Source organism: Antedon mediterranea, chromosome 3 (assembly GCF_964355755.1).
Source record: "Antedon mediterranea chromosome 3, ecAntMedi1.1, whole genome shotgun sequence".
In the NCBI taxonomy this organism is placed as follows: Eukaryota; Metazoa; Echinodermata; class Crinoidea; order Comatulida; family Antedonidae; genus Antedon; species Antedon mediterranea.
The window spans coordinates 27169330-27191630 of record NC_092672.1 but is presented as its reverse complement, the minus strand read 5'-3'; the positions used below and the strand labels follow the sequence as shown (position 1 = coordinate 27191630).

Below are 22301 nucleotides of genomic sequence, written 5' to 3'. Positions count from 1 at the left end.
GTCCAATGTCTCGCTCTTATTGTATACAATTTATTTTCATAGGCTTTTATTGTGTGTATCTGTGTGAATCTAAAGTAAACTTCGATATAAAATGCCGCCTAACTAACGGGAGCTGATAATAATAATGTAGGCCTTCTATAGGTACACCATGCGCATTAGTCGATCGCAAAAACAAATAAAATCCAACAAAAGTAAAACTAAATAAAACAGAAAAGGTAAAAAAAACCTTTGTGTTGTGGCGAAAATCACAAATCATATAAGTTAAATGTTTCACTTAAACGGTCAATGGATATCCTTTTATATTCACTTTTTAGAAATAAGATCGAATTATTGTCCAATTCATAATAGAGGGTTCCTTTCGATTTTTCACAAACACAAATGTTTTTTTGTCGTCTACGGCGCGCGATAGGAGATAACATCCATGGTCTGCAAAGAAGTTCTTTAATTATTTATCATGATATTTTATGATAAAACAAATATTTTCTTCTGTTTTTTTTTACAACTAGAGCTTTTCTAAATCCATACAGATTGCACAATACTGGAACCAACAGCTTCACGTCACATCCGAAAACAATAACATAAATATACCCTATCCTCCATAAACCACAAATGTCGATGCATAGGCTATATTGATCTTCTGTGTTACTCGAATAAACAGTAGATTAAATTATCTAGAATCAGAGGCGGACGCCTTCAACCACACGTTCCCACTTTATCCTGACATTGTTTTTAACTAACTTCGATGAACTTTACATATAATTTATTAAAATCTGAATGTTGAATGTTCCTAATGGTATTCTATTATATATATTTATAGTATTAGTGTATTAAATTTATTCCGCCTTATATTGACATTTTTGATCGACCACTGATCTAAAAGTAAACTTGAACTACGGTATTTGATCAGTTTGTCATGGAATTATTGTTCTTTTATTATATACAAATACATTTTTTTTCTTTTCGATTATGGGTCTTTGAAGATCCTCTATTAATAGTATTGTTTCATTATTATAATTATTATATTACCATTTTCTTTATTGTATTGTTTACCATTGATAGAAATTAATAAATGTTGACATTATACCGGTAGTTATAATATGTTCAGTTTTACAACAAAATAAACGATGTCATTTGACTCGACAATACCTCTTAAATTAATCGGAAATCGACTATTACTTCCTATTTTGTGGTCACAGAAAATTCTCTATTAATAAAAACATCAACTGCCAAGGACCACTCCGCATGTGTGCTTTCCTATGTACGATTCACTTACAGGTCTATTGACAAAATAATGGAACATTTTTTTTGAAGATAGATCTACAAAAGCACGATTAAATTAACAACGTAAGTTTGCAATGTATTACTCTATGTTTTAAATGTAAAAACTTCAAAGCTAAGCCAGTGACATTTTCCAATTTTGTTGTGGGAAGCTTAATATAGTCCTAACTCATCACCGGCTAGATGCTTTTTGTCACCTTGGCCTAAACAGCAACGTTTAGCTTATTTCCATTCTGACGTTATGAGTTGTGAGTCGATATCAATTCATTTTATTTTCACTTTTGAATTGTTACATTGTAATTTTAGTGTTGATGTGGCACGCCATTAATGGTAATCGTTTCCTTGTTGTAAATGCTGCCAAAATAAATGAAATAATAAAAACAAAAGTTCTTTATCATCAATTTTATTGTTTTCACAATTGTTTTGTTACCAGTCTTATTTATGTGTCGGTCTGTCAGTGGGTCGGATCCTGTTATCGCATGTTAGGATCATAAAAGAATGATGTTTTTTACATGAGTTGACGTAATAGTTTTGAGCAAAAAAAGTCAACAAAGTCGATGCGTTTCAGTTTACAGGTAGTTTATCTCTTACAGAACAACATTTAGAATAACAAAATGTAAGATAAAAGAAACAGTTTAGTAGGCCTACACGTTTTCTTTTAAAATGTAATATAGGGGCTTACATCGTTAAACTATAAATGATATGTAAATATTTTTGCACAATTTTCTGAATCTGATATCAATTATTATATTATGAATTATATACTGATAAAGGGATTGTGTTGTCCGAGAGCTTTGCTGATATTTCTAGCTATTTTACTTTATCGTTTTGATTTAGCTTTCTGCTTATTTTAATTTGTATCTCTATTGAGATCCAGTCACTCACAGCATTGTCATTTGCCTTTAGGTTTATATTATTAACTACTGTACGAAACAAACACACGCGCACCCACCACCCACCCAAACCATGTCCTGTGTGTGTGCGCGTAAACTTTATGCAGTCTTGTGACATCGCTGTTTTATGTTGTTTAAAAAGGATATTGCGTTATCAAAATGTTTACATTATGATATCATAATATGCTATTGTTAATGTGTAGACTGAATGTGTCGTCATGCATGACAAGAAGTATTCGTAAATATCCGAACTAATCGATTCTTTATGCCTATCTAATTCAAATCGGTAATAACCCACCCGATTCTGCAGCTGTCACTAAGTAGATCTTAACTGACTATCGAAAGTCATCTGGATACAAGTCTATGTACATTATTAGCACTTTCAATACAAGTTACCCCTGTCACTAGGTTCGTATGTCGAGGCAGTGTAAATAATGTGAATAGTGATACCAAATGCACCAACGGTAACCAGCAGATGTTGGTAATCCGACTTTTGGACAATTCGAATAATTTAATACTAACATAGATCAATTGACCTAAAAGTTCGTATGTTTTAAGACTTTAGGCCTATACCGGCCATCATTTCAGTGTTCGTTATAATTTGTGTTTCGTTTTCCATTTTGTCGTTCTTTAATTCATCCTGTAGGTTTGAACTTTCTGATGACGTCAGTGATGAAGTTTTATTCCGCTTGCCTTTTCGCACTTTGTAGCCCTTTCCTAATTTCTTAACATGTTGTTTAGAAAGACTCATCGCTAGACGGACCTGGTGGAGCCACGGTTTTTCCGTGAACGTCGACGCGATCGTCAATGATTCAATCGCTCGTTCCCATGTCGTTGTTCCCGTCGTATCTTCGTACAAGTCAACGGTAAGACGGGGAATATTATCGTCTTGTGAGCGACAGAAATAGAACGGTCTTTCTGGGGCGGCATCCGTACTTGAAACCGGTAAAGGAATAGCGCTTTCTATGTTTGCGTCCTTCTTCCTCGTTCTTCTCTGCTTTTCCCGTTCGTGAAAGGATTTTGAAAACGTCGGGGGATTAAACGATCGCTGTAATTTCAAATTATCATCAATTTGTGGTCGTTTTTTATCCGACGGTGTACGTATATATGCCCGTGATGATGTACCACCTTTTGTTGTTAGGAGATTTTGTGTCGACCTTCTTTCAATAATCTTAGGTAATGCAATGTTTTTGTCAAATCTATTTAGGTTCACGGTATGTTTACGTGTTGTCTTATTCTCCTGAACTTTCCGTCGATATATTGCAACCAAAGATGGAGTTTTAACTGTCTCTATTCTAGGAAGTTTTGCTTCTGAAACAGCCTCTGTCTGAGGTTCGTAAGGAGTTATATATTTTCGTACAAGAGCAAGACTTTTGGATTTAACTTGTTCGTTGTTTCGTCCTTTTGAATTTGAATTCAGTGCGCTTTCTGTAAAACCGTCAACGTGGACTCCTTGTCCACACAGAGCACCAGTTTGTTTGGCTCTTCTGTAGCGCATGCTCGATCTACCCGGGCCGTGTATAAGTTGGACACGATCTTTTGCCCGGTCGCACCACTTTCTAATCTGTGAATAAATGGTTAATGGAAGAGTCATTGCACTAAACTGGACATTCGACCATTGCTTGGTTAGGAGGTACAAAGCGACTTCGCGTTTTTGTCGTCTGAGAGCAACATTTAATGGCGTTAACCCATTCCCATCCTTACAAGTCACACAGCATATATTGTGATAAACAAAAATACGCAGAATACTAATTTGTCCGGTAATTACAGCTTCGTGAACGGGCGTGCGGTAGGTGTCCACGTGACTGCTAGGACACCATTCTCTTGACGGATGATCGCCGACTGGTTCATCGGATCGCACGCCATTCCGTAACATCGCAGTCGCTAGATCCATGTGCCCGTAATGCGCGGCGATGAATAACGCCACTCGACTCTGAAACCTAGCGATAGTTTCTTCTTGTGACATGTGATGGATAACCTGTGCTGTATGTCCAATCATGGATGCTTTAAGGAACTCATTCCATCCATCCCACGTTTCTAGCGTCACTCGACTTGCCAATTCAATGCCATAATTATCGAGTTTTATAGGGTCAAACATCTCCTTTCCACCAATAGTTATTAGTCTAAATGTTGTAACTGGTAAACCTGTTTTAAAGGCGATAATCGAGCGCAGATCACCTACAGTATCCGTGTGGAACTTAATATGGTCCGCAATTTCTACGGTCTCGTCATTATACGACGTGTTAACATACAGCTTTGGAGTGACTTCCTCTTTGAGGCTGCATCGCAATGTTGCACCTGCCATGATGCCGATGTCACCGAATTCCCAATCATCTTGAAGCTCTGAACCATGGTACGTCAAAACAATAAACTTTTTCTCGCCGCTGCTTCGTGTGTCGATCTCAAACACATCCTGCACTTTGGCTTTCACTTTACCAACATTGTCAGTGGTTGCAACGTCAAGGGAACAGCGGTTACCTTCGTTAGCAACAAAAATACGAAGCATTTTGATTTAGTAAAACAAGTCTACCTCTGATACATAGAAACATGTTTGTCAGCTTAATTTATTCATAATGATGTCAGCATAAGAACATCTTATGAACTTGGCTTATTTAAGCGTTCTATCTCCATGGTTACGGGTAGCAGGTGGCAGCTATGTGGTTGTTAATGGCAAAATAATGCGCTCAAGTATTTCCAATTAAATTTCAATCTGCAAAATAAAGAATAAGAAGGTCAATTATTAGAAAGATATTTTTTTAATGGTTGCCAATAATTCAAGTGAAATTATTGAAAGTCAATTAGATAAAGAAAATGGATTATGTTATAAGCCTAAGATTTTATTTTAACTATTCGTGTATTCTGGAACTTCTCCCAAAATACATTTTACTGTTAGCCTATTTAAACAATAACCATATAATTGAGACGTCCCATATGAACTGCTTGGGTATTATCGCTTTTATTGGGGTTGTTCGATTTCGAATGCTAATATTGACTTAATATTTGATTTCAGTAGGCCTATAGTGAGTGGAATCAAGTAGTTTAGTGAAATTATCATGTGAAAACGTATATACGTTGTCCATTTCCCGTAGAATTAATTTTATAGAACAGGTGTTTAGTAGCAAAGCTTAAGAAATAAACTTGTCATCTTTTGGTTAGTTTTGAATGAGTTTTTTTTACATTTTTTTAATATTCCATTTTAAACACAAATTTATTAACCCAAAAAAATGTAATTTGATAATGCAGTTCGTAAAATTGTCTCTCAGACAATTGTTGTTTGACCAAATTTGACCCTTTATTTAGTCATTTTTGAAAATGAAATAATAATTTTTTTTTCTACTGAAGTGATTTTGTTCATGTTTTAATTCCTTTACAGCGGGCATACTTTCGTCTACCAAGTGTATGTATCTATGTCTTGATGATTGATTTTTTTTTCTCAATTTGTACCCTGATATTTATAGCCGAGTATAATGAATTTTTGGTTTTTTTTTCTCGGATACTACATTTTATTGTATTATTCTTAAAAAACTAAATTCAGCATTCCATGTTTGAATGTAAAAGAAATAAATTAAATAAATTTCCAAAAAAATATTGGTGAAATTGCTAATGAAATTTGAGGTGTTCAAACAAAATTGGTTATTATACAAGCACAAGCATACATTACATTACATTAAAAGACTGAACTGTACTAATTATGTCATTTATTATCTCCTTACTTCATATAATCTACATCAACAAAAAGAAAAGATTAATTGCGTCTTTTGAATTCAGTATTCATTCTGCTACTACTTGCATCGGTTTGCTGACATTCGGATCTATTCATCAATACTTTAGATTATTAATGGTGGGATCTTCAAGATTTGTCAAACACATATAACAATATATATAAATCATATAATTATAATATGAGCAATTTTAGTGGAACTGTTTTTTTTTAAATTAATTTATTAACCCAGGGTCAATGGTTCAAATCTTGTCTTGGTTCAAGAATTTGAATGTGCATACAAATTCTTGTGATGTAAATTGCGTAGGCCTATTGCATTTTAGCCAATCAATGACTACCATTTTCATTTGTTTTTATAAGAGGTTGTTTAGCCGCATCGACTGAGAATCACCGACGCAGATTTCCTATCAATTTCCTGACATTTTTTTTAAATTTCCTCCGTTTTTTTTAGCATATTGCTGTTCTAACGTGGTATTTAGATACAGAATAAAGTCGATAATACAGTATGTGTTCTATTCAACAGGTTTATTAATAGAAGAATACCACGCTACGGAAATGCCATTATCTGTTTTAATATTATGATTTTGTTTTCTAAATTTAAATTTAATCAGAGCATGCAAGGTATATTTACAGACAATTTTGACAAATTGAAAGACCTTTTTTTTTGTCTAGGCTGACATCTTTATTTATGAAGACATTCTGAATACTGTATGGCATAACTTAACTTTTTTTCCACAGCAATGAGTAATAGCCGTATTTATTACATTTAACAAAGTAAACAACTTGGACAATAATATAAAAGGGGTAAAGTAAAACAAAGATAAAGATAAGAAAACGGATTTGGATATAAACAACCTTGTTGGTAAACCCTGGTTCAAAACACATCAATGTCATTTTTAGCGAGTAAAATACAAGACAAAGAATATAAAATGGGTTGGTTTGTTTGCATGGTTAAGCTACAGAATACTCAACTTTGCTGTTGGTGGGCTACATCCTGGTCCCAGACACATAAATGCCGATTAAAGTAAACAAAATTGAGTAAAATACAAGATAAAGATAAGAAAACGGATTGGTTTGTTTGAATGTTTAGGCATAGAATGCTCAACTTGTTATTTTTTTGTTGGCAGATAGAGATGTATTATGGAGGTATAGGCTAGGTTGTATCCATTAGAAAGTAATAAGGTAAAGTACCTCGCGATTCTTCTTTACACATAAAATCAAAATTATTTAATGGTAATGTGGAAATCGAAGAAAGTTGAGCGGTCTACAGTATAAACATGACCATTAGCAGCACGGCCAACTGTACATTTTAATTTGTTGACAATGATCAACAATATTCAATACAGATAATGCAGCAGAGGAAAATAAGTCACTCAGTAGATGAATATATTTGACAATTAATGTCTTAAATATTGTTACTTTTATTAAATTCCCAAAACATTACAGTTATGTTAGAATTTAGTATTTTTGTTTACACAGCCTTAGAAGAAAACTATTCTAACGGAAATTAGTTTTGCCCTATAAGTTTGTAATTGTGTCGTTAACTGAATCTGCCAAAACTTTATCTACCGTTTTCAAGTTTCCAATGATTGGTAGGACTCGTGTAAATCCAAAATAAACCCCAACAAAAACTTACCGATTCGATCGTCTGTAGCCCTTACACAATTAGTTATCCTGGGTCATATAGTAGGCCTATCTATCCTATAATCCAATATTTCCTATTATTAAAAATGGGCTGTGTCGTCGCTTTTATTTACGTCCTACACTGTATTAGGCCTCTTTAAAGTATCAAAAACATCATAATTATTTAACTTAGCCTTCTTACCAATGTTGTGTTACATGCTCTTGACTTTTCTAGAATACCGATCTTGAAGTATTTGCGGTAAATAAATCATTGGCTGGGTCTTTTCAACGCATTCAAAGGAATAGATCGATCGGCCTAGAACACACTTGGTTTATGACATTGTTTCTAGCGTAGCAACCGGTTACGGTAAACACAATGGATACGGTTAATAATACATACATTCTACCATCAAGTTTACTCACGGTTCTATTATCTACTGTATATATAATAATAGTATGATCCAAAGGTTATGGAAATTTGTAATGGGAGATACCATTTTTTAGGATGTTCCATTAATTTTGTTTGACGGTGATTGACATAAATTGTCATTGTAAATTATCTTTCAAATAAAGTAAAATCCAATAGAATTATCACAGTTAGGCCTACTATTACATTTATAGCCGCCGGGTATGAAATAGGGCTATTAATATAAACAAAAATAAACGCAAAAATAGTATCTTTTATAGCGCAGCTGAACGAACATGTTCTTTTTTTTGAGCGGTTGAACAACGAGCGAGTATATTTTGAAGATTTCTGTTATAAGTGGTGGATTTTGACCGGCTCTTCTGACGAACGAAGGACTCCTGTGATCAAATTCAACTATAATTGTTGTGGTCATTTTTATATTGATTAGACTTTGTAAACTGAACATTTTTATAAGATACAAGCTAATTTTGTTATAGTAAATCTGCAAATATCTGTGGAATGGGTATTGACAGGCACACTATTCTCTGTCTACATTAAAATATTCCAAAAGTCTAAAAATCATTATATCCTCCATTAGAATAATACAAACACTTTAGGCCTAAAGGCATGGATCACACCAAACCCGAGTTGTCGGTTTGGAAAGATTTGTCGACCTTACGAATGATAATACTATGCTTAGCAAAATTTATTTACAATATAAAAATTCCCCTGCAAGAATGTTTCATCTGGTTCGCATAAACATAATAGGTCGATTGTGACGATTAACACGATGACTATCATTGCTATTGTGTCTTTAATTATAAAGCTGTAAAGGATTTAAATCTTTATAATTCGTTTGATATGTAAACGTATTTTTATTGAAGCATGAAACCTCCACCGGGTGATTAGTTAGCTACAAAAGAAGGAAGTACTGAAGAGATTTTATGAATCTGTTGATCACACACGGTGATTGTCGGGCAGCTGGTACTGTCTGTGCTTCTCATTGACAATGACAATACATTTAGTATCCGTAGGATAAATTTCTTCTAATATTTCACCTGGATTTAGTTAATGTTTAAGATATTGTATTTGATACCAATTATGTAGTTATAAGTTAGGAGGCGGAGCCAAGGTTTATGTACACAAAGGTAAGACCATTTCGAAGTTTATTGCACCAAGAGCGATCCACTATTACCTTATTGCAAACACAACAGGCAATTTGTTTATTTTTTTTTTTCGGTAACTTATGCACAAGTTAAATCCACGGATACTTGAGTGAAAACTTGTGCTGAAATGATCACGTTATTTTATAATTGTATGTCGAATTTCATTACAAATGTACTAGTTTGCGTTTGAAAGAAGAAGAAAGCAAAGAATATTTTTAATGACTCCTTTTCGATGATTTACTTTAAATAAGGAAAAACTCGTTCTTGAATGAATTTTTGTCATGATTACGGGAAGTGCTTAATGTAAAAAAAAAAACACATTCGAATGAAGTTCGAGTCCTAAAATGTAGGCCTACATGTGGTAGGCCTATATAGTCAAGACTATGTAAACATGTTTTTATTGGCAGTACCCGTACTTTCGTTTCGACAATGATAATAATAGATTGCATTGTAATGTATACTGGCAGTGCTTGAATAACCTGTAGAAAAAATTGAATAACTTACATTCTTTCTATTATATTATATTTCTATTTACAGGTTTTGTAAAACCCACAGTGTGTTTAAGTTGGTGTGAAAGAATGTAAAGAGACAGGGATCGCTGTAACTACACCACCTTTTGCCATTATTGGGAGTTTATGATGTCACATTCCTGTACCTCAACTCAAGATAGTGTACTGTAGAGAACGGCTCATTATATAACTTTATCCGGACTGAGGAAGTTGTATTGTAGTGGAGCTGTTGCAAGTTTTCTGAAGAAAACATGGAGGTATATAAATATGCAGGTTCATATATATGCATAGGGTCGTGTCGAAGCCTGTTTTGGTTTTTGGTGTGCCTTACCCCACAGGTATGCCTAATGAATACGGTAAGACAATATTATTGTTGTACCCACCACAGTTTTGGTCCTTATTCAAACATTAGGACCTTACCTATACCTGACGTAGTGGCAATTTCAATACTTTATTGTACTAGCTTGTATATCTAGGCAACGTCATAATCTTATCATAAACAGATTCCATGTCATAGGCCTATGTGTTTTTAACATAACCTAAACTTAAAAATAAGTTCTATGCAGTTGTTATAATCTGGCAAATATCTGTATGGCAGAGCTTTTCTAATATAATATACAAAAGACACAGTAATAAACATAATCTGTTATCATAGATAAATAAATTATGTGTTTTAACAGAACCTAACCTTTAAAATAATTCCCATACAGTTATTATAATGTAGCAAACATCTTTATCACAGAGCTTTTGTAACAAAAGACGCAGTAAACGCATAAATCTCATATCTTAAACCATTGGAATGTTCAATGGATTATAGGCCTTACTCTAAACCAAATGAATGATCACAAGGGTTTGAGCACTCACGTTTCACTAATTTCAAGTAGATAGGAGGTACTGCACGCGTAATTCAGGCCAGATGAAGATTAGTGTCTGTAGGCTTGTTATGATAGGTCTGAACAGTGTCTAGGAAGACGGAAACTTAAACCTGAACAGTGGACAGCTTGAACAACGACGGAAACTATAAACATGACCAAACATTATAGACATGACATAAATAATCTGTAATGGGACATAACACTTTACGACTACTCGTTACAATCGAATTAAAAGATCCATCAATATCCATACAGAAAAACACAAATAAATGAAATTTACAGTTACAATATCAAAAGGTTAAAAAAATAATGAATATCATTGTTGCTTAAAACTATAGAATTGATATATTGTTTAACAAATTATTGAACTTTAATTATAGCTATTTCATTGTAATCATCTTCTATTTTTCTACACTATTTTTACTTAATATAATGCATCTTCTCTATCAACAGGTATCAGCTGCTGATGACTCGGTTGCATCTTTAGGTTAGTACTTTCGAATTTCTTCGAATTCGACTGTTTAAAGAATTAAGTACCCTAAAATTAGAAACGATTACTTGATATAAAAACACAGAAAAAAGATTGTGAACATTGCCTAATATTTCATTAATTCAAATCAATATGGAAAGTTGTCTCAAACTTAATTAATGAGCAAATATAGTTCAATCCTGTTTCTTAATTGTAGGGGATCTGTAGCGTTGTGTTTAACGTTCTCGTCTCCAATCTTCGGGTCTAGGATCCATGGTTTAATCCTGACCTACTCACGGCTCTTTAAACACCACTCCCTCAGCTTAAAATGAGACTTAGTTGATAAGAACAATGAATTCTAATACTAGTTTTTCCATCCTGTAATTGGCGAGTTGCTCGCTGTTAAATGCATATGAAAAAAATGTACCATATATCGTCCATCAACCATTGTGTGTATTAGTTTCCTAATGGTAAAGGTAGAGGTAAGGTATAAACTTGTGATGGCAACATTTGAAACAAATACCGAAGTTATCGTATTTATTTCAGAAACATCATCAGATATTGAGCGCGAGTGGTTCTTATACGGCAGTCTGATATCACTGGCAGCAGCCTTCATTTTCCTGATTTGTTTTTTGTGTGTTTGCTTTCCTCCCTGTCAATCATCGTCAGAAGAGGTGAACCAATCCAGGTAGGCCTAATGTTATAATAAATTTAAAAATGTGTCTCAGGTCTAGTCTTAATTAATAATTAAGATCAGTATTTGGTTTTTTTTAAAATAATTATTAATCTGACAATAAGACACTGAGCTCGCCTTTTCCGGATAAGAACTCCTTGATCTTATGTCTGGCTGCCAACAAATACCAACAGAGTACGGTACTGTACTATAATGTACGTAATATTCTCCGCAGCACGCCTTGTCTTAAATGGCGTGGAACTGATCGTGTCGCAGCCACAGATAAACCCTTTGATCTCCGGAGCTCAGCACCATAATTTTCAATTACCTTGATATTACACAGACATTGTTGTTATTATTGTATACAGAGTTGATACAGAAAATGATCTATATCGGGGAAGCGTGTATAACATGTATCCCGGAGTAGAAGAGCCAGAGAAAGACAAATCAACATATGAACTTGCAAAAATAGAATCACAGAATGCAAGGTAATATTATGAATATGATTTCATCTTCATTATAATAACGTCATCATTCTCCTCCTCCTTCTCATCACCATCGTCTTCGTCATCACCATCGTCTTCGTCATCATCATCATCATCGCCATCATTATCATCCTCATCAGTTTCATCATGATAACATTTATAATCATCATCGTCTTCATTATAGTCTTCATAAACATCGCGTTCGTTTCGTTGACGTCATCATCGTTATTTATTTTATATCATCTTAGTTGTTAACATTGGGATCACAATATATCATATAAGGATCTTCATTATCATCTCATTATCTAATTTATATCATCATCATCGTCGTCGTTATTATTGTCCCAGTTGTCAACAATTTCATTGCAGACGTCATGGAATTATTATTATTTTACTTACTTTTAATAAACTGAATGTTAATTCCGTTGAAGACATGTATTACGTCACCTACGCCAAGGAGGTTATGTTTTCACCCCTGTATGTTTGTGTATACTGTGCCAGGCTGAAAACATAACCATTACACCAAATTCACATTAACAAGGTTTTAGTGAATTAGCCTAATCAGCCCGTACCGTACTACGGGACACACAATTAAAAAAGGAATATTTCTTACTTTCTTTCAAAAAACGCCGCTCGCTTGTTGACGTAACAGTTTTAAAGATATATTGAACATTTGGTTTTATTATTTTAATGTCACATAATAGTTATTCGCTTTAACCAAAAAAAATAGATCGAAAACAATTATTTACCTGGAGAAATGCCGTTTCTATTTTAACATTTTATAATATTATTTGCAGCAATGGCGTCAACGGCAACAACATTAAAAGCGGATCAACTTTCTTGATGGGAGTAAAGTATGTTCATCTTTACGTTATGAATTTTTGTCTTTCGTGGGCTCACTCCACTTTAATTGTAAACATTTATACCATCTTCCTATATTCACTGAATATTCTTTTTTTATCAAAGGAAATTGTCCAATCCATCTGACCAAATTACAACAAGTGAAGACAAAACAGTGATTGAATCTGAAATACATGGCACAATACGTCATTTAAGTAGTTCTAATGAGGCTAATGGTGACACGTGTGACGTAAAGGAATAAGCTGAAACGTGACGAAAGATTTCACAAAAGAACTACACATTTGAAATTGTACACAGAACATAGACAAAGCAATGGAAACATTGTTCATGTTCAAGGAGAGAAAAAAAATCCAGATGATATATTGCGGATAACGTAGAAAATGAATGGCTTGAAAAATGATGGAACTGAATTCATATGACGGTTATGGAAACACAATTTACGTAATTACAGAAAATGATTATCGACCATTTAACATAGAACACTGGCGTAGGGTCTGCCGATCAAGAATTCTCTTGTGTGTCTACTCGTCCGATGATAATGAACAAAACGCATACAGGTCCGTCAAGTCGTGGCAGATACTTGTTATGCATATACACCAAGCGTTTGTATAAGTTTTCTATTGTAGTGCAATATAGTTATACATTTTTTTCAATGACAATAAGTTGGTACGCTTCAATAATATGGAGGTCTTGTCGTTGAGGTTCATAATATTGTGTTGCTGGACATACACACCAACATATCTTCTGCAGTCAAATGATACCTGAATAAACTTGTTATTAAATAAAAAGATGTTTAAACCTGACACTTGGCGGTCTGCTCTGTTTCTAACAATTGTCATGATGATGTTCGTCTGTTTTTAATTCTCTAATCAAGCATTCGGCCATCGTGTAATGATGACGATAATAAGTGATGTTTTAAAAGTATCGGACCCAAAAACATTTATATTGTTTTAAAACTTGTAAAATCAAATTAATGATAATTTATCTTTTTTAATTAAATGTTCATCTTTATATTTTAACATGAATAAATAGAATCGGATAATAAAAGTGTTTGAGATCATTTAGAGTGGGGTTTTGGTAAACTTTGGATACGAACATGTTCATTTGGACCATATCAACCAGACAAAACAAAAAGAAATTCTGGTACAATTTGTTCTAGGTTCAATCATACTTTTACTGGAGTCTAAAACAGCAATGGCAAGTTAACCCTTTTCGAAAACCTCATCAATTGAATTTAACTGAAGAAATGCGGTAGATTTTATATGTACTGTATTATAATTTTTCGAATGAAAGCCAAATTTTGTTCGCGAAGCGAGGTAGTAGTTCGATCATGGCGTTCAAGTAGGCATACTTCAGAAAAGAATCTGTAGTACTGAAATAGGACGGTAATTGCTGGAATCAGATTTGTTACCAGTTTTGAAAACATAGCAAATGAAATAGGCCTAATGCATCGGGCAAGATCTCAAAATCAACGGAGAAAACTCTGCAGACAGTGCAGATCAGCCCGTGATTTACTAAATCTGAAAGGAACGAATAATACAGTACGCAAAAATATACTTGTCTCCAGCCTTTTAAAGATAAAGTTAATCATTTAAGTGAAATATGACTATCATCTATTATAGCCATTTAGTCTCTTTAATAACGTTTGCGTTCCATAACGCTGGTCCCCTATTAAAGCTTGGTTCCCACTAGAACGTAACGAAGGACGTAAACGCAACGCAAGCATTTTAACCAATGACAAGCGAAGTTATAGACAGTTAGCAATCACAAGCGAATAAGCCATCACTTGTGATTGGTCAATTCACTTGCGTTGCGTTACGTCCTTGTGGTGCGTCGCTAGTGGGAACCACGCCTAAGTAACGTTTGCATTCCAAATCGTTCCCTGTTAAGTTTGGTAGTCAATTGAATTCAATAACAGCAATATTAATTCATTTCTAAAAATGGAATATATTACAATCAATGGTCCAATGCGAATAAAATAGCCATTCAGCTATTTTCTGTCAAATTTCAGAAATTTGATTAATCGGGTGCACTTCCGTAAAAAAATATGCGCATGAGCATTAATTGGAGAATTGATTTAAATGGAGTTATTCGACCTATCAGGTAGCGCCAATGCCTACTGTAATGCGTGGTTCCACTAGAGACATAGCACAAGGGCGTAACGCAACGTAAGCGATGAATTATTCGAACTGTCGCTTGCCATTGGTCAACTCGCTTACGTTGCGTCCTTGTGTTGAGTCGTAGTGGGATCCAACTTAAGGGTTGAAACGTCAACGGAACGTCAAGACAGACAGCGGCGCCGTTTGTTAATGAAACAAAATTAATTGAAAGACGCCGTCTTCTTCACAAGTGTGAATGCAGGCTTAATGTGCACAATACACAATTGAACGAGAAATGAATCATAATAATCTATTTTTACATACAATCAAAACGTCCACAAATAAGACAATATTATTTAAAACATAGAATTTATTTAAATACAATTTTATGTTACTTTAAAAAATCGTCAGACAGACGGCGGCGCCGTTTGTTAATGAAAAAAATAAATAAATTGAAAGGCGCCGTCTTCCGTTTTATGAAACGGAACAAGTGTGAATGTAGGCTTAATGTGCACAATGCACAATTGAATGAGAAATAAATCATAATAATCTATTTATACATACAATCAAAACGTCCACAAATAAGGCAATATTATTTAAAACATAGAATTTATTTAAATACAATATTATGTTACTTTAAAAAATCTGTTTTGTTTATTACGAAATTTACCCATACAAAAATATATTCATACAATATGTATGAACTGAAGGTAACTTTTATATATAATACTGTAAATTAGTACATAACTACATTAGCCACTCCCTCCACCACCACCCTCCCCAAATAATCACATTTTTATTTGAAATAAAGCTTTAAAAATATTTATAAATTTATAATAGTTACTATTACTATATAATACATTTACTATTGAATACTAGTGTATACAATTTTTACACTAATCTTTTATTTTTGTAATAAAATTATCAAACATAGTATTTAAATAAATATTTTAAATCATCAAATGTTAAAAGTATAGACTATTAATAAAACTATTCAAAATTATAGATTTGTATTGCCTGTGAGTTATACTAATATAATAATTATTAAATCAACCTTTAGAACATTTTGGAATAAAAATAACTTTAAACTATGATTTTAGATGACCTTTGTTTGACCTACGCATATACATTGTAGTAACAAAACTATTATCATATGAATATTAATAGTACATCCTTATTCCCTGAGAGTTATAGTTACAATACTATTAATAAGTACAACTTTCTTAACGTATATTGACCTTTGAACTATGACATAAACATTTTCACAAAAAAAAACATAAGTTAAAATTAGAAAAAAAAAACCTACAAATAAACAGACACTATGAAATCTATTACAATCTAAAGCAGACAGTAATGGGTTTCTTAAAATTGACTTTTGAACTATGACATGACCATGCCAACACAAAAAGTCATAGGTTAAAAACAGGAAAATAAACAAATAAACAGAGTCTATCAAATCTCTTTTACTCTAGAATCTTCTTCACTCTCAAAAAAGGTTGCTTGGTCTTCTGTTACCATGGCAGCATGTTTTCTCTTGGATACGAAATAGTAAACATAAAGTGGTTGAGAAAGAGTACACAGATTTAAGATGAGTAGAAACAGATCTACCTACAACAAAAAGAAAACAATAGATTTATGAATATATATCAATAATTTAAATATTTTGTAAAAATGAGGACATTGATTTGCTTTAATACTGATTAAGCCTGGTTACAAATGCATCTGATGTTAATTACATTTGCAGTACCGTTTAGAAAAGGGAAAAAACCAATTATTTGTTTGTAAAATAGAAAATAACTTACAAATAATGCATTATTATCAAAATATTTTTGAACTAATTTAAAAAGTGGAAATTGCAGAAGAGCTACACAGGCTGCAACAATAGAGTTCACTCCATATACAGAACCAAAATATCGGCCAGGAAACCTGGTGGGGACAAAAACAAATTGATTTTAGTACAAATAAAATAGTTTGAGATACAAGTTTGTTTTTAAGACTTTAAAATAACCGTTGACCTTGACCATATTGTTGGTACCTTTAAAGGTTTTCTAATGTTTATGAGTAAAATGGCTTTCAGAAAGTGCAATAGTCTTTTCATTCTTAAGCAAATAAAATAGTCTTTTCATTCTTCAACAAATAAATAGGTCTTTCCATTCAACAAATAAAATAGTCTTTCCATTCAACAAATAAAATAGTCTTTCCACTCAACAAATAAAATAGTGATTCCACTCAACAAATAAAATAGCCTTCCCATTAAAGAAACAAAATAGTCTTTCAAATTCAACAAATAAAATAGTCTTTCCATTCAACAAATAAAATAGTCTTTCCATTCAACAAATACAATACATTTATTACTTGTTTTATAACACACCTACTGTTCTAGTATTCAATATATTCCGCTCTTTCTGTTTTGAATCAAAAACTAGGTGGAAGACTAGACCATAAAAAAAAGCAGTACCTGGATTTTTAGAACAATATACACTAAAGTCTGATTGCAGACCAAAAAGGATAGACAAAACAACACTGTATTGAAAAGGTTTACACAAAAGGAAGTCAACACATTTCTGTAATTTCCCAGGCTCCTATTTAAAAACTCCTTTTTGTGAATATAATTAAGACACATCTATATATTTCCTAGCTTACGTTGTTGCAACAAATGCAGCCAATATTCCGTAAAGAAATGCACGTCCCATAACTTGAAGGAAGAAAGTGACGAACTGAACTTGTAATATAGGTATCATCATGCCGATGCTGAATGCAGCTGTAATGAGGTTCGTCACTACAATCGCTAAAATACAGTCTTGTAGATCATCGAGAGAAGTTCGATTCTCTGATCCTAAAATTTAAATTGAAAAATTGTAATTTACAGGATCTTGCATGTGTGATTTGTAGTTGCAAAGCTACAGCTTGATTCACACTAGGATGCAACACAAGGATCGCATCGTGATTAAACATTAGTTGCGATGAGCTTGCATTGTGTTCAAGTGGGAACAGAGCTTAATATTGAGCTTGCGTTGCATTCAAGTGGGAACAGAGGTTAAAGAACAACTGCAAAGAGATGGAAATAAAAGAAATGAGCTGAATATATGTGTGAAGTTGATAATGCGTGGATGTATTAGCGGCAAGATTATGAATGGCTAATTTGCAGCTAACAAAGAGCAATCAATAAATGAAAATTAAGTAATGGCTGCATTAAGCTCTGTCTACACTATCTAATCAAACTAGTTTAACAAACAAAATGTGATGTACCCAAATATGGAAGTGATATGCCCAACTGTGGTAGTGATTTGACATCATCATGATATATCATATTACTACCATATTTGGGTACAACACACTTTTTTCAAACTAGTTTGATAGTGTAGACAGAGAGCTAATATTAAAAGTCTACTTTACATTTGATATTTCAAAATTAACCAACCTCTTCTCTCCTTTGTCAATTTCTTTTTGTTTCTATCAATCACAAGTCCACAAAGTGGAGCAAACAAAACACCAGTTGCCTGAATGGTAGTGAAACTTGTTGTATACATACTGACTGAAACAATAGTTATTGATAACACAATGTAGTGTTTGTTAAAAAGAAACCTAAATGTATGACCCCTAAACTTAATATTCAGGATTTATCAATATTAATTGCTTATTCAGAACCCTGAAAGTATAATTGATGACTTTGTAATATAAATATTTAGGACTCCCTATGCCTTTTTTTTCAAGACCCTTGATTTCTTATTCATGACCCTGGAATGTTTATTTAACCACGTATATTTCTTATTTAGGACTCTAGAATTTTCAAAATCTTGGAATGTTTATTTAGGTAACTATTCAAAACCTTGGAATGCTTATTTACTGTAGATACCTATCTTATCCAGAACCTTGGAATCTTTATTTAGGTACCTACAGTAGATTTCTTATCCAGAACCTTGGAATCTTTATTTAGGTACCTACAGTAGATTTCTTATCCAGAACCTTGGAATCTTTATTTAGGTACCTACAGTACATTTCTTATCCAAAACCTTGGAATCTTTATTTAGGTAGCTTGATTTCTTATTCGAAACCTTGGGATGTTTATTTGTGTACAGTACCTGTATTTGTAAGCACTTACTTGAATCTTGATCATCACCAGTTAGTAGTTGAAAACGGGGATTGAACGTTCCAATGTAAAATAGATGCACAAGTTGCAGTATTGCAAACCAGGATAAAAATAATACAAACATAACCGACTTAAAGCAGCTAATAAGTGTTGGGTACTCAATATCTTGCCAGGATATAGTGTTTACTGTATTACAACTTGTTAAAGGATCTAACAAGACAGAAACAATACAAAAAATACTTTAGCTTATTTATAATGTGTATATAAAGGGTGTGTGGCACAGTGTGTAGGCCGTTGGATTACTGATAATGAGATCATGCAGTTTGAATCCTCTCATCGGGTTGCTTGTATCTTTTAAGACACTTACGTTTGCCTCTCTCTACCCAGGTGTATAAATGGGTACCTGGTTGGATCAACACACACCTTTGCTCTGATTACTAGCTGCATTATGGGAGTATGTTTCTACTGTATATATATATGTAGATGCTTGATCCAAAAAATTATTAGAGTAATAATGTGAAGCGCTTAGAAATATTGAGCAACGAGCACTGTATATGAACAAATAATGAAATCCTTTTGTAAATTCTTTATAAACTTTATTGCAAATGTAAATTGTTCTCATTGTGCAATTCGTTGTAATTCTTTTCTTTCGTTGTAATTTTCTTATACTTATGTATATTTAGCTCTAAATTGTAATAGAAATGCGATTACTTACCAATGTTTATTGGTTCTAAGACTGGCTGTTCTTCCATTTGAATATGTCCAGATGCCTTAACTGGCGTTCCCCAATTATCAGGTAACGGCCAAGGAATCTTATATTTCGGTAGAAGCAGAAACGTGTTCAAACTAAAAATAAGTGCTACTCCCCCTAAGAACAAAAAACATGACATCATAGAAACTCCTGCACTGTAAACAATCTAGAAAATGTAAGAAAATTAACCGTTTTACTTATTTACGTTGATGACCATTTCATTTTATAATTTTCAATATTATGAGTATGATGGAATGAAATATATTTTAATTGTTAGTAATAATAAGTTATTACCTTAATAAAAAGCATTATGATGGCAGATGATCCAAAAGCACCACTATGAAGTGTTACGACTGTTGATCGATAGTTTCCAAATAAATTACCAACCTTTGAATAATTATAACAGTGATAAAATAGAAAATAAAAAATAATTTATAAATTGCAAAAAAAGTGAACCAGCTTTATACGTACTTAAAATAACAATTAACAACATTATTCAACATAGTTAAAACACAGAGTTAAATACATAAACCATAAAGCATGTTGGAATGTTGTTATTCAAAATAATATATAAAAAAAATGATTTTTATTCTTAGCCTATTTCGTGCCTAGCTTACCTGAATAAACCAACACTTGCCCTTCTCCACAAATTATGAGACAAGTATGAAAAAAGTGCACTGTAGCAGTCTCATTGGTGGAAATGTATTTCTCTAAATAGGTTGGCTTTTTTTTAGTATCCCATCCCCAAACTGGACATTGAGGGTGGACTTATACCTGGTCAGTATGGTAATATGGTGCTGACCAATTGGGGGGGGGGGGGAGATGTTACCTGAAAACTTGTGATGAGTATGAGAATACCGCCACTTGCTAGAAGATGCAACGCTGGAAAAATTAGATATGCTGTTGATTGACTACTAAAAGCAAACAACAGACAAGCTGACAAGATGAATAAACTGAAAAAAATTAATTCAACATAGTTTGAAGTGGAAAATTACTGTACAAAACAACAAATTTGTTTTTTTTTTTAAATATTGGCAGCCAAAATTCCATTTATTTGTCAAAATTCAATGAATTTGTTCATTTTATAAGTTTAATTTGTTCATTTTAATTTATAAGTTTAATATTTAATTTGTTCATTTTATAAGTTTAATTATGTTATTTTATTAGTTTAATTTGTTCATTTTAATTTATAAGTTTAATGTTTACTTTGTTCATTTTATAAGTTTAATGTTTAATCTGTTCACTTTATAATTATATAATTATTTTATCTTATATACTGTAAGGTTAGTTTGATAATCTTAATATGTTCATTTTAAGTTTATTTTGTTAAAATTCACATTTAACGTAACAGGTCAGATCATTAGATCACCATAATAGGGGCCTACCTGCCTATAAGTCTTGTTAGTCGCGACCCATATTTATCATATACAGGACCAAAAAAGAGCGACGATGAATTAACGCCAAACGCTCCAATGATAAAAACAAGTTGTAGAAGCGCATCTTGTTCTGCGCACGTTGGATAGTATTCATCATCCTGATTAAAATCAGTTAAATTTACTGTTTCGTTGGCACACAATTCACTAAAATACCCCCTGTCTCGGAGAACATAAACCAGGGATGCCCAGCCAAATGTTGGTCCTCCAAAGACGAGACATTCACCCAGACTACAGAACAGTGTTACTTTCTTCCGGACTCTTGCACTGAGGTTCAGCATTGTGGGCTGTAAGAAATTAGAAAATACATGATTATTCATAATAAGATTCCATGTCAAAACAGAGAATTATTTTATATAGGCAACGGGAAATGTTATTGTGATTTTCAAATACGCGCAGACTATTCAAGGCCTACTTTCTACTTTTAATTTTATATTTGAATTTTTAACATAGCGATATCAAAATTAGATGTGGAACAATAATTTAATAGCTGTTATGAACGAAACTGTTACAGGATAGTATACTGCTAGTGTAGTCAGTACTAGGCCTACGGGTACGTGTTAATATCCGGTATAAAGAAAGTGACATTCCAGACAAGTTAGGTAGTAAGTACACATACCAGCAGCAGTAGGCCAAAGTCCACTATCTACTACTAATGTACTAGCTACTGGCCCGTTTACCCTACAACCAGTCTAGCTAGCTAAATAATAAGTCTGTCAATCACATCGAGAGAAGAATAATAGATAAATATTAGGCTATGAGAACTATATAACTGTATTTTATACTTTTATTTTACCTATAAAACGTGCCTTATTGTATTATTGCATTCCCGTGCTGAGTTTTATTTTTAGAGAGGCCAAAGTTAAGTAAGAGGAGCTTATATTAATTCTGGGCGCATGAGGGCGCTAGACCATTTTTTTTCACACCGGAAATAGCATTCCATTGCTAAGCGATGCGACGCTGTATATA

General features: G+C 33.1%; 3 protein-coding genes across 7 annotated transcripts; 1 reads left to right on the top strand and 2 right to left on the bottom strand.

Annotated features, from left to right (window-relative positions):
• Positions 1-1220: 1220 nt before the first annotated feature.
• On the top strand, positions 1221-13994 carry LOC140043782 (uncharacterized). Of its 5 annotated transcripts, none has more exons than XM_072088255.1 (7): positions 1221-1344; positions 9625-9952; positions 10925-10958; positions 11487-11628; positions 11982-12101; positions 12896-12952; positions 13065-13994. In XM_072088255.1, exons 2-7 carry the CDS (start codon positions 9848-9850, stop codon positions 13198-13200), a joined length of 594 nt encoding a protein of 197 aa, XP_071944356.1. In that variant the 5' UTR covers positions 1221-1344; positions 9625-9847; the 3' UTR covers positions 13201-13994. The 5 variants fall into 5 exon arrangements, with proteins under 5 accessions (XP_071944356.1, XP_071944359.1, XP_071944357.1 ...); XM_072088258.1 differs by lacking the exon at positions 1221-1344 and adding an exon at positions 8836-9069 and having other exon boundaries at positions 9625-9853; XM_072088256.1 differs by lacking the exon at positions 1221-1344 and adding an exon at positions 8836-9069 and having other exon boundaries at positions 9625-9934.
• Positions 1547-7984, bottom strand: LOC140043781 (protein ANKUB1-like). The gene is made up of 2 exons (XM_072088253.1): positions 7718-7984; positions 1547-4881 (listed from the first exon to the last, which is right to left on the bottom strand). The coding sequence occupies exon 2, from the start codon at positions 4675-4677 to the stop codon at positions 2725-2727; it is 1953 nt and encodes a 650-aa protein (XP_071944354.1). The 5' UTR covers positions 4678-4881; positions 7718-7984; the 3' UTR covers positions 1547-2724.
• Positions 13995-15410: 1416 nt separating the features above from the next.
• Positions 15411-22188, bottom strand: LOC140043780 (equilibrative nucleobase transporter 1-like). Its single transcript, XM_072088252.1, has 10 exons — positions 22129-22188; positions 21285-21619; positions 20729-20852; positions 20194-20286; positions 19864-20065; positions 19161-19358; positions 18480-18593; positions 17702-17894; positions 16861-16984; positions 15411-16666 (listed from the first exon to the last, which is right to left on the bottom strand). Exons 2-10 carry the CDS (start codon positions 21611-21613, stop codon positions 16511-16513), a joined length of 1533 nt encoding a protein of 510 aa, XP_071944353.1. The 5' UTR covers positions 21614-21619; positions 22129-22188; the 3' UTR covers positions 15411-16510.
• Between the last annotated feature and the right edge of the window lie 113 nt (positions 22189-22301).